This window comes from Leopardus geoffroyi, chromosome C2 (assembly GCF_018350155.1).
Source record: "Leopardus geoffroyi isolate Oge1 chromosome C2, O.geoffroyi_Oge1_pat1.0, whole genome shotgun sequence".
In the NCBI taxonomy this organism is placed as follows: domain Eukaryota; kingdom Metazoa; phylum Chordata; class Mammalia; order Carnivora; family Felidae; genus Leopardus; species Leopardus geoffroyi.
In genome coordinates this window covers 78,312,117-78,324,364 of record NC_059333.1, presented here as the reverse complement: position 1 = coordinate 78,324,364, position 12,248 = coordinate 78,312,117, and the positions used below count along the sequence as shown (strand labels likewise).

The window sequence follows — 12,248 nt, the reverse complement described above, 5'->3', positions numbered from 1 at the left end:
TTTAAATGTACATTTTAGTAGGACATTTGCCTTTTGTCAGAGTTGGGTTGAAACATATCAGTAATAAATCTTTTTGCCATTCTGGCTCCTGGTCCCCAGTGTCTTTCCCCTGGAAGAATGTCATTGCAAACTGAGTGTGTGTGTGTGTGTGTGTGTGTGTGTGTGTGTGTGTGTGTGTGTTTACCTTTGTTTGGGTGTTACTAGGTGCCCCACTCTTGGCTGGCAATTCTGGTGCCTGGGTGGTTTCACTTTAGCAGCAGAATGAGAGGAAATACCATGATGGGGAATTGACACAGAGGATCAGGACGCTAAGATTTAATAGAATGTAGGGATTGGAATGGAGACTTTGTCCATTGGTTCAGAGACGGGGAGAGGAAGAAGCACAGGATAGGGCTTTTTTTTCTTCTATTTGGTTCTAAGTCTCATGCTTTCTTCCCTATTTTGCCAGTTCTACAACCAGCCAGCCAACCAACCAACTACTGAATTTCCTTTCCCTGCAGAAGGAATTATGGGCAGGAAACATTACAGTCACTTATGAGTGAAGAGTTCTGTATCTTGATGGCTTTTGCCACCATGATTTGTGGCATTACAACAGGCCTGTCCTTTTTCATGAGAGTATAGAACCAAATGGCCCCTGTCAGCTTTCTCATGGTCTCAGGCTATGACAGGAGAACATAAGTACAGTAGTTTGGGAGAACTTTTGCTTTGTAATTTTCTAGTTGGTTGACCTTGGGTAAGATCTCTTTACTCTCTGCCAGATATTCCATTCCATCTTAATTTTTCCATAAATCCTATTTCCTCTGAGTCTCTCTAGAGTCTTGTAAGGGCAGGGTAAATTACAATCTCTGAAATATTACTCAGTACATGAAAACACTGTTTTTTCCATTTAGTTTCTGGAACTCCATAAAGGTGTTTGTGGTATTAATTATTTAAACCCCTCTGAGACTCAATTTCTTTATCCTAAATATAACAGGAAATAATGGCATAAATATGTTTTGATAAATGCGAACTCTTCTTTTGCCATGGGATTGTATATAAAGTAGGAAAAATGATTAATTTGATTGATGAATATAACTTCTTCTAATAAGATTGCTCGCTGTTGTGTATGTAGTAGCCAACTGTGAACATACATCTGTACAAAGTGAACATGTTGTCCTTATTCTGATTTGGAAAGTAATGGTATCTCCTGTTGGTTCTTTCCTTCCTGCCACCATCGGCCCATCTCTAAGCAGTATTCCACTGAACTGAAGAAACTCTACTGCCAAATTGCAAAGACATGTCCCATCCAGATCAAGGTGATGACCCCACCACCACAGGGCGCTGTCATCCGTGCCATGCCTGTCTACAAGAAGGCTGAACATGTCACCGAGGTGGTGAAACGGTGCCCCAACCACGAACTGAGCCGTGAATTCAATGAGGGTAAGAATTAGGATTGGTGGCTGTTTAGCTAAGCTCTTTGAATATAGAGATCCTGTGGAGATTTTTCTTTGGAACCCATCGACTGGGTTCCAATCTGTGCAATCCGATGGCAGGTCAGTCTACCTTTATGTCTAATGGGCTGTTTGAGAAAAATGATAAACTTGTGGCTTCCATAATGATTGGACAGTTTAATTTCATATTGGTGATTACTAGATGACCTGGACTTGCCTCTCCAGTCCCTACTACTTCCCTCCTTTTTCTCTTTTATCCTTTTTTTGAATGAGAGAATGTAGAAGGGACAACCTGACTTCCGATTTGTCCAGCCCAGGAAATGGCAACCCTCAGCTTTAGTGCCTTTCCTAGAGTGATTATTAAGATTATATCAATTCTGAGCAGGAAGGGTAAGTGGAGGAAAGGTGAGAAAACATGAAAAAGGTGAGAAACATGAAAAAAACAGAAGAGGAAAGTGGGAGAGATGAAAAAGGAATGAAGATGAATAATGGATAAAAGGAGTAAACAGAAGATCTAGGACATAAGCTGGGAGGGGGGACAGCAAAGTAAAGGACTATGGATCAGGGAACAGGTATCTTGGGGTCTCCTTTAAGCTTTGTGTCCATAGAAATGTCAGGACCCAAGTTCTGAGCCTCATATCCAACAAGGGCTTTACAAAGGAGGTCACTATTTCCATGGGTTCTCTTACATTGAATATTCTAAGGTTCTATGAAAGGAGGCTAGGTAAGGAGCAGAGGAAAGTGGAAAGGAAGGACAAGAGAACACATAAATATTCACCAAAGAGTGATCTGGGTGCAGAGGCTTGCAAGTTAGGATACTTTAGATAGAAAATATATTAAAAATAGAAATATTGGTAGGTAGCTAGTATGGATGTAGGAATAGATAGTGAAGAAAAATTAATGGAGGAAGAAAAAGAGTGGGTAGAAATTTCAAAAGAGAAAGTTAAAACCCTCCCACCTTAATACAACTACTTTTTACAAATTAACTTCTAGTCCTTGTCTACATGGCCTCATTTTCAATACCTTTCTTTTAAAAAAAGGAGTATTTATTTTGAGAGAGAGAGCATGTGCATGTATGCCAGTGGGGGAGAGTCAGAGAGAGAGAGAGAGAGAGAGAGAGAGAGAGAGAGAATCCCAAGCAGGGTTAGATCTCACAAACCATAAGATCATGACCTGAGCCATAATCAAGAGTCAGAGGCTTAACAGACTGAGCCATCCAGGCTCCCTTCAATACCTCTCTATCTTGTTTTTCACTTAACAGTATGCCTTAAAGAGTATTCCTTATATGTAGACTCCATTATAGGTTTCTATAACTGTCCTTGATCCATCAAGATGATACAACTATATTTTGTTTTCTTTCACTTTCTCATTGTTTGACATGATAGCTATTTTTAGTTTTTGCCAAATAGGTGATTGAAGAGAGCATTTTCACACTTAATGTTTGACTTTTATTGAGTATAAAATTGTATAGAATGGTAATATGTATCCAAATGTTAACAACACCCTTATGGCTCCCAATTCTCAGATCAGCTTCTTTGCTTTGGAGCTCTGTCAGGTATCCCAATTTTGTGAAATCTGGCCTATGCTCATTTTTATTTTATTTTTTTAAAAGTTTTATTTACTTCTTTTAAGAGGGATTGGGGGTGTGGAGAGAACGAACATGAATGGGGGAGGAGCAGAGAGAGAGGGAGACAGAGAATCCCAAGCAGGCTCCACACTGTCAGCAAAGAGCCTGATGCAGGGCATGATCTGACAAACTGTAAAATTATGACTTGAGCCAGAATCGAAACATGGCTGCTTAATTGACTGAGCCACCTAAGCACCCCTGGCCTATACTCTTTTAGAAGCATGCTTCCTTTTTCTTATTCTCCTACCTGGAGCTCTTTCAGCACCACAAAGCCAATGAATTTATCTTTATGACCAAAGCAAGTGTAAAACCAGGTGCCTGGCTGGCTCAATCAGTAGAGTATGCAACTGTTGATCTCAGGATCATGAGTCCAAGTCCAACATTGGGTGTAGATCTTAAAAAAAAAAGCAGGTGTAAATATGGATACTTTGTAGCAGAGAAAAGAATAGGCAGTGAAATGCTTATCCTTATTGAATGTTTTTGCTAGTCAATTTGAGGGAAGCATCTTCTCTCAAGCTGAGTTGTCTTTTTTACATTAATCCTTTTCCTTCCATTTCCCATGGAAGTTAACAGAATCCCCTCTATGGATCAGGGCAGAGACATAGTCATGGAGTACTGTGAAAGCTTGAATTATTTACCTTTAGCACCAGAAACAAAGGACTATTCCTTAAATATAGATGAGCATTCCAGCCATTTCTATTGCTACAAAGGTACACCTTCATTTATTAGATATCTGGCAATGAGATCTGTTCCTTTTTCCAAGGATGTGTATTTTCTGTATTAAACAAACTATTTCTTTAGCCACCAATATTTTGTCCATGCAGCTTCATTTTTTTTTTTTAATTTTTAAGGTAAAGAACTAACTATTTTGTCTTTCTCTGTTCTGCAGGACAGATTGCTCCTCCTAGTCATTTGATTCGAGTAGAAGGGAACAGCCATGCCCAGTATGTAGAAGACCCCATCACAGGAAGACAGAGTGTGTTGGTACCTTATGAACCACCCCAGGTAAAAAGATAAGTCCTGGGCTGACTTAGGAGAACATTAGTGTGTTTTGAGCATCTATTTCTGCCTTAGTCTTTGTCATCAAATACAAAAGTTTTTGTATTTCCCTTCTTCCGCTTTATTCTAGACTGTCTATCTCCTTAAGAACTCTTTAATTTGCACTAAGTTAACTTGGTAACATTGCTCTGTGCCCCTGTTCCCAGACCGGTTCTGTGGGAAGAACACTGGAGCAGTGAAACCAGAGTCTTTTGGTTTGCTGGCTTGCTGTGTGGACCTTTAGCCTGTGACTTTCCCTCTCTAAACTTCAGTTGACTGACCCATAAATGACCACTCAGGACTAGGTGATTTTTAATCCTGAGGGCCTTTTCAGCTCCACAGTGTTATTTATGGAAGTCTACATTTAAATCTGTGTTGCACTGTTTTATTCACATAGGGGAAATATCCCTGGGGTGTTGCTGTTGTTATGGGTAATTTTTTCATCTCCCCCCCATTTGAATTGGGTGATAGGGATTAGCTTACAAATGAATAGGATCAAAAATTAATATTTTTAAAGTCTATTTCACCTAACGTAGTGTCCAATGTTGCAAACATTAGCTTCAAGTTTCCCAAGAGGCAAGGCAAAGAGGAATCTACAATGGGTTTTAGAATTTGTCTCCCTAGAGGAAAGCATATCACCTCATCAGAAGTAAGTTGGTTACATAGAACTGTGAAGGAAGAAAGAACATCAGTTCAAACCAGTGTTAACCCAGATTCTTTTTCCTTCTGTGTTCAGGTTGGCACTGAATTCACGACAGTCCTGTACAATTTCATGTGTAACAGCAGTTGTGTTGGAGGGATGAACCGCCGTCCAATTTTAATCATTGTTACTCTGGAAACCAGAGAGTAAGTGGCATATGTGGAATTGTCATTCTGTAAAACACCGTGGGCAGAGGGCAAAGTGAAATTGTGTTTGCTCTGTCATTAACTTCCCATGTATAGCAAAGAGCTATCCTTGATTTTGTCCTTTGTGCTTTAAATCCTGGCTGCAAACACTGACATAAAAGATCTAAGAAGGTGGAGACAGAACAGGGTGCGTTAAAGTAGAGGGGAGAAAAGAACCAGGAGGGCATGCAAGTCACTTTATACCTGAATTCTTGACATTTGACTACAGTAGTTTCTGATTAGACAGTGTTTGTTTTCATGTGGCTCCCAAGGCAGTTAACAACTTCTTTGAGTAAGTCTGGGCTGCCTAAGGGGGTTTTATCCAGAGACATCCATAAGCTCAACTCAACTGTCCTTCAAAATCTGTAGTTAAATCCAACTGTTCAGTTAATGGCTTGGGGGTTCTTGCGGAACAAATGGAATCATATTTACTAATGTTGTTTGTGGCATGCAAGCATTTTTGTGTTCTGCCAAGCGCTTCTGGGTCCATTCTCAGAGCAGCGATGAGTGAACTGGTGGTCATGGTGGATGGGTGATGGCCAGCATCAGAAATGGAAATGAGAGAATTCCAGGGCTTTTAAGGGTCTTTTCAATTTCGCCCTTTCTCTCCCTCTTCTCTGATTCCTAGTGGGCAAGTCCTGGGCCGACGCTGCTTTGAGGCCAGGATCTGTGCTTGCCCAGGGAGAGACAGGAAGGCGGATGAAGACAGCATCAGGAAGCAGCAAGTCTCGGACAGCGCAAAGAACGGTGACGGTACGAAGCGCCGTAAGTAGCTGTAGTAGCCAAATGGGGTAGGGCTAAATTTTCTCCAGATGTGGGGACTAGGAGCGACATTTGAGAAGCTGCATAATAAGACCTCAAGCCTTTGGGGCAAGTATGACTTGAGGCCCCACAGCCAGTGCAAACTGCTGTCCCATTAATGGAGGTGCTGAAATGGACGCCAGCTGTGCACCACAGCTTTACAAAAGCAAATCCTCATTGTGAGGATTTCTTAGTCCAGCGGTCCTAAAACTGTGACTCCCAGACCAGTAGCATCAGCATTATCTTGAAACTGAGTAGAAATGCAAATTCTTAGTTCCCAGCCTTCTTGAATCAGAAACTCTGGGTGTCAGCTACTGATGTCAGTTGACTTCTCTGTAATTGAGCATCAGGGCTGAAAATAGCATCTACCTACCTAATGAACTCCTGGGAATAGTGAGATTTAAGAATATATTTCACAAAGCACAGTCTGGGGACTCTGAAGATCTGGGTTGCATTGAATTTTGACAGTTCTTGGGGCCTTGGGGCCTCAGTTACCTCATTTACAGTAAGACTAACGATTTAGGTCGCTGTTTTCAAACTTCTTTTGTTAAGCATTAAAAGCTTTTTTTTTTTTTTTTTTTTTTTGCTTTAATGAAATATTTCAAAAAACCTAAAATGCATATAGATTAAAGCAGAGTGACTCTATTTGAAGGGGACGGGAGTAGGGGATCGTCTGTGGCTCCATGCTCTGCTCACAACCATCCCTTGCCCATGTGGTACAGCCCCAGAGGGGCCCAGACCTCCAGGGAACAAAGTATGAAAACCACTGATCCACATGCCCGTCTGATTGCGAAGTTGATTCTAGGAGGTGCCCCATGTCAGCCTGTTATCACTACAGCAAGTGTTTTAAAATGCACCACCCTATGACTTATATCATGAAAAAAACATTTTAATCTTATTTGGATTAGTATTCCGAAGATATATAAATTGTTTTGTGTTATAACAGCTACTCATCATCAACTTGTAACTGTTCAGTATGATTTTCCTTCCTGTTAGGGTCCTTCTTTCCCTGATTATTTCTCAAAAAAGTATGTGTGTATATATGTATATACATATATATGGCATTATTTACCCTTTTGTTAGGCTCCTTCTCTCCCTGATTATTTCTCAAAAAAAGTATATATGTATGTTTGACATATATCTTACATATATACTTTTTATAGTATTATTTGCCCTTCTTGTTAGACTCCTCTCCCTAATTATGCCTCAAAAAAGTAGATACATATATATATATGTATATATATATATATATATATATATATATATACACACACACACACAGATATATGTATACATATATATATGTATATATATACATACACACACACACATATACATGCCTTTACTTTGTATACATACACATATGAAGAAAGTTATATCCCCACCCTAATTTTGCTCTTGAGTCTGTCTGGTGGTATAGCTTCTATATGCTTCCCTGAGCACCTCAGTTACCTACAATTAATAACTTTTAGTAAGAATAGATGATCTTAGCTTTGGTAAAAGGATCAGCTCTATATCCTGGATATATGGTGTAGTTGCTAATTTTGGAAACGTTAGGGATTTATGAGCTGCATTCACTCACTTTCCCAAAGGGAAAACAGCCCCGGAAATGAGACTGCATATCTGAAGTTCCGCGATGTATGCACTACCACGAGCGGGCTGAACACACAAGCTGAATGCATGGCCAAGACAACTTCCACAACACACATTTCCCTCCTTGGAAGACAAATGATCTGAAACATGAAACACCAAACCAATTTATCTTCCTTTCCTTAACAGCTGTTCGCAGACGCAGGCCAGCAAGACACAGGGATTCCTGCACATGACTTAAGCCAGCTCCCCTAAGTCTTCCTTCTGCTCACTCCCCTCCCCCACCTCATGATTGTTAGGTGTGCCCTTAATGCAAACGCGATTATCACCAAGTAAATGGAGGTTTAGGACTGGCAACTCAAATCTCACAGGTCTTGCGGAGGCTACTGTCTGTTTAATGAATGTATTAGTGCTTCAGAAATGTTCCCAGGATGAAACTTGCATTTTCCCTCCACTAGCTTTTCGTCAGAACACACACGGCATCCAGATGACATCCATCAAAAAACGGAGATCCCCAGATGATGAGCTGTTATATTTACCAGTGAGTCTCCTTTGAGTATTCACAATTACTTCATTTTACCTTCTCTGAATGAGCTCTTCCTCTGTGTCATCTTATTATCTGTGACAATGAGAAAGGGGTGGTGGTGATGAGGGAGATAAAACAGGGAGAAGCTATTGTTTGAAAAATCAGGAAATGATCCCTTTCTTCCCCAATGTTGAAATACGTCAGTTGTGTAGGCTCCTTTCCCGCTACCCATCCAGCCAAAGTTACTGTTCTAATATAATTTTTCTTACCCAAATATTTATTATTAATTTGCAGTTCATTGTTTAAGAATCGTAAGATTCCCCTAGACAGCATGGTCATGCCATATTGTCACCAAGACTGAAATTTTGCCAGACAGAGTTCACAGATATGACAGTACAACAATTCCAGACTCGACTGTAACTTCTTTTAGGAAGTGCTATAAAGAAGGCCAAGCAAGACAGAGTCCTCAGTTACGTGTGAATGTCCAGGAGACTCAGCCCAGTTGCTGTGTAACAGCACTGTTCATTCCTACAAGGAACATGAGTCTTCTTATGGTCGCTGAGGCTCCCTGTCTTAGACTATGGTTGAAGTTTGTTGGATTCTTATGACCTTAGGTTTTGGCCATCTAGAGTGGCAGTCAAGTCTTGGTAACGAGTATAACCCTTGACACCATCTTGACTGACCTGAGAGCCAGGCAAGGAAGGCCAGGAGATCTGACTGGGAGCTGCCGCCCTGTATGGAAGCTAAAGCAAACCAACAGGTTTGGGTGTGCCATACCTGCTTCTCTACCTTCTTTGGGCCCTGACCTTCAGGGCAATAGACTGCTTGCTAGTAAAACAATCAGGCAGTGAGTTAGCCAAGATTCTCGGTGTCTTTTTTCTCAGGCTACATATGGGAACTGACTTGTGAACTTTAAGTTAAACATTTTCCTGGTATCCCACGTATTCCAAAAGACCTAATATGTTTTCAGTTGCTGAGATAGGAACCACTTGAGAAGCTGTTTTTAATGAAATTTCAGTTTGTGCTAAGGAAGGAGGTCCCGTGTCATCAGTTGCATCTTGAATGTGCAGTGAAGAATTAGCCACAGTGGATTGCGTGAATTAAAAAAAAAGGGGGGGGGAAGCCTTTAATTTCACATGAATTTAGCTGGTGTCTGTTGGGGTGGCAAATATGCTAGGCCTTTAGCATTTGCAGATCAGTAGAATACAACCCTTACCTTCAAAGAGCTTGCCTTCTAGCGAGAAGACAGTTAGGATATAATGAAATAATTGCCTCTGGAGCATCAGGCATGATGCAGTAACAGCACCTAGAAAGGACAGAAGACTCACGAAAAGACTGAGGTCAGTAGGGAGCTTCGCAGAGGTGATCACAGAGCTGGGGCAAGTAAGAGTTAAGGGAGAGGAAACCTTTCCATTTCTGACTTCTGACAAACCCTGCCTCTCATCCTCAGGGAGGGGACTGGGGTGAGGCAAGTAAAATGCCTAGGGTGCAGAATTTAAATAAGCACTCACTCTTGGGGCCCTGCAAGTGCTCACGGGCCCTGCTTGCCTTGCTCCAGTCCTGGTCCTGCTCATACTTTTAAACCCTTTTCAGAGACTCTTTTAAAGACAGAAGAAGCCTATTTTGCCTCAGCTGAATGCCCTTCCAGGGATATTTAATTACAACTCATTCCCATTATTTTGGGTAGTTTTGTCTTCTAAAATCCCTGCAAATGCTATCTTAAATACTGAATCATTGCTTGTGGGGAAATATAGGATTAAGTTCCCGTGAGCCTCTGGGCACGACATTTTCAGCAGCCCATCAGTAAAGACACCTTATTTAATATATACTATTGATTCATTTTAACACTGAACTCATGACCAACAGCACTATAACTTGTGCCTACATGAAGCTGATCTAACACATTTTCTCCTTAAGGCCCACTACAGCCTTCTGGCACCTGAAGTATTAGACAGCACTTCAGCACTACCCTTGGGGACCACTTTAGAGAACAGGTTCACCAACAAAAACCACAAAAATGTGCAAAATGTGGCAGTAAAGAGACCACGGAAAGGATACTTATTTGCAGCAGGAACCATGAAACAAGATGGCAGAGCACGCCCTTGTTCTCCTGAGTGACCAAAATGTGTTGCTCTGCGCACGTCCACGAATGACCACAGGGCACCCCCAGTACCGATGTTCACGTCACCAGTGAACGTTAGCGAGCAGGCAGATTCGTCAATGCAGAATGCACAGATAAAGACCATTGACTATACTGCTAATGGTTCTAGAGTTCTTCATGCTTCCTTCTCCTTCCTGTGTCCTTCATGTAGGTGAGGGGCCGTGAGACCTATGAAATGCTGTTGAAGATCAAAGAGTCCCTGGAACTCATGCAGTACCTTCCTCAGCACACAATCGAGACATACAGGCAACAACAGCAGCAACAGCACCAACATTTACTTCAGAAACAGTGAGTGTGTTGATGTGTCATTTTAGGAGGTGTGAGTAACAGTGGCTGTTTGTTTGGGGTAGAAGCAGGGCAATGGGTGGATGGCATAGAAGAGGCCGTGAGGCAGCAGAACATGAGAGGTTCATATGAGCTGGCACGGGGCCCCTTCTTTAGTTTCGACCACCTTCTAAGTTTCTTTCCATACTTTTAGAAGTTCCACCCGGCTTCTGAAATGAAGCTAAACCATTTCAAGTGAATTACAGAGACTCCTACAGAGAGAGTTTGTTCTCTCCACGCCTCAACCATACACCTCTATCAATAGAAGAATTTTGGGTATACAGGCTATTCTAGTAACAATGTGTATATTTTAAAACACGTAATCTCCCCTTATCCCAGTGGATTGTCCTGTACCTTTCTGGGGATGCAAACAACCCACTTTTGGGAAAACCATCGTAGACTGGGGTTAGCGCCTAGGTTTTCCTCTAAGTGACTTATCTGAGCACTGTGTTGAGGATTCTGAGACCCAGTGTGGGCTCATTGGGAAGCTGCCCGGATGCAACAGGGCCAAGTGGAGTCTTATTGCCAGGTTTCAGCATCTCTGTTCTAGGTTATCTTCCAACAATACATTTTTACATACATTGGGCCAGAGTTTGCAATCATATTAGAATCAGCATGCAACCTATTTATATGTTGATTTTTACCTTGACTCTTGGATCTTTAATGCTATTGTTTTGTGACTAATCAGAATAGCATAGCTCTTATGGGAGAAAGGAAAGACTCTGTTGATCTGTGGTTAAGAATAATCACTTGTTACCTTCAGTAAGATATTGTGTCTATACTGGAAATATTGCCAGAGTCTCTGTAGGTAATGTAAAATGTCTAAGTAATTCAAACATTTGACTCTACTCTCCAGACAAAAAGAAATGAAGCCAAAACCATCTTGCCTAAGGCAAATTTTGTCTTTTACAGCAAATGAACAATAAATAATGGTTAATTTCTGATATATTATTAGCAACTATACAGAACTACGGAAAGTGAAAGAAAGAGGTCTCTCGTTCTTTTTTTTTTTTTTTTTTTTTTTAATCAACATAAATGCAGCTGAGGAGTTGGGCTGCATCTGGGATAGTCAGGAGGCAACCTCAGAGCACCCCTGCCTGTGGCATATGGAGTGAGCAGCAGAGGGGTGGAAAAAAACTGTGCTCTCCCTTAGAAGACTTAAGGCTTGTTGAGCATTGAAGACCTTTTTTGCCTGGAAGGGATCCCACCATTTACTTTGAGCATGAAGTTTTGCAAATCATAATTATAAAGTTTTATAGTAAGGCTGAGTGGGAAGTTTAATCAGGAGTTTTCTTGGGGACACAGAATATCCCAAAGGAGAATGAGAAATCAGGATTGCAAACAGAATTCCCATTGCCAATCCTACATATTCTTTAGGATATCAGAAGAAAATGTATGTTAATATATTCAAGTTTAAAACCGATTTAGTTCTTGTCAAATCATATAGCAAGGATCAAAGAAACAGACCCGTAACATCACTTACAGACCGAGAGAGGATAAGTACCTTTTCCCAAATATGCATGCCCTGGTATTAAAAAAAACACTTGGAAATTGCCTCCAGTGCACTCTGGAAATGTTTGGCTCAGCCAAAATGAACTCAGAAAGATTACATAGTAGCATATCATGCTGAACTAGTTACTCTGTGATAGTCCTTCCTGCCTTCCCCCCCCCCCCCCCCCCCCCCCCCAGTTAACAGAAAAAGTACTGTCAGGCCACATTGATACTTATTAAATGATGTGGTTTATAAAAGCCTGACCATCTAGCAAAGAGGTTGGCAAACATTTTTTTTCCTGCAAAACACCAATAGTAAACATCTTCAGCTTTCTAGTCCATATGGTCTCTTGCAGCCAGCTGCCCAGTTCTGTC

The 12,248-nt window shown here is 41.2% G+C and overlaps 1 protein-coding gene across 10 annotated transcripts in view; it reads left to right on the top strand.

The window, feature by feature from the left end:
• TP63 (tumor protein p63) overlaps nt 1-12,248 on the top strand; it is a 230,474-nt gene that overhangs the window by 196,389 nt on the left and 21,837 nt on the right. For 8 of the 10 annotated variants that reach the window (XM_045502600.1, XM_045502598.1, XM_045502602.1 and 5 more), the window contains 6 exons: nt 1,233-1,419; nt 3,947-4,062; nt 4,832-4,941; nt 5,609-5,745; nt 7,830-7,912; nt 10,210-10,346. In XM_045502600.1, coding sequence (XP_045358556.1) covers nt 1,233-1,419; nt 3,947-4,062; nt 4,832-4,941; nt 5,609-5,745; nt 7,830-7,912; nt 10,210-10,346 — 770 coding nt within the window. The remainder of the gene's footprint in view (nt 1-1,232; nt 1,420-3,946; nt 4,063-4,831; nt 4,942-5,608; nt 5,746-7,829; nt 7,913-10,209; nt 10,347-12,248) is intronic. The other 2 variants (XM_045502599.1, XM_045502607.1) reach the window with 1 other exon arrangement.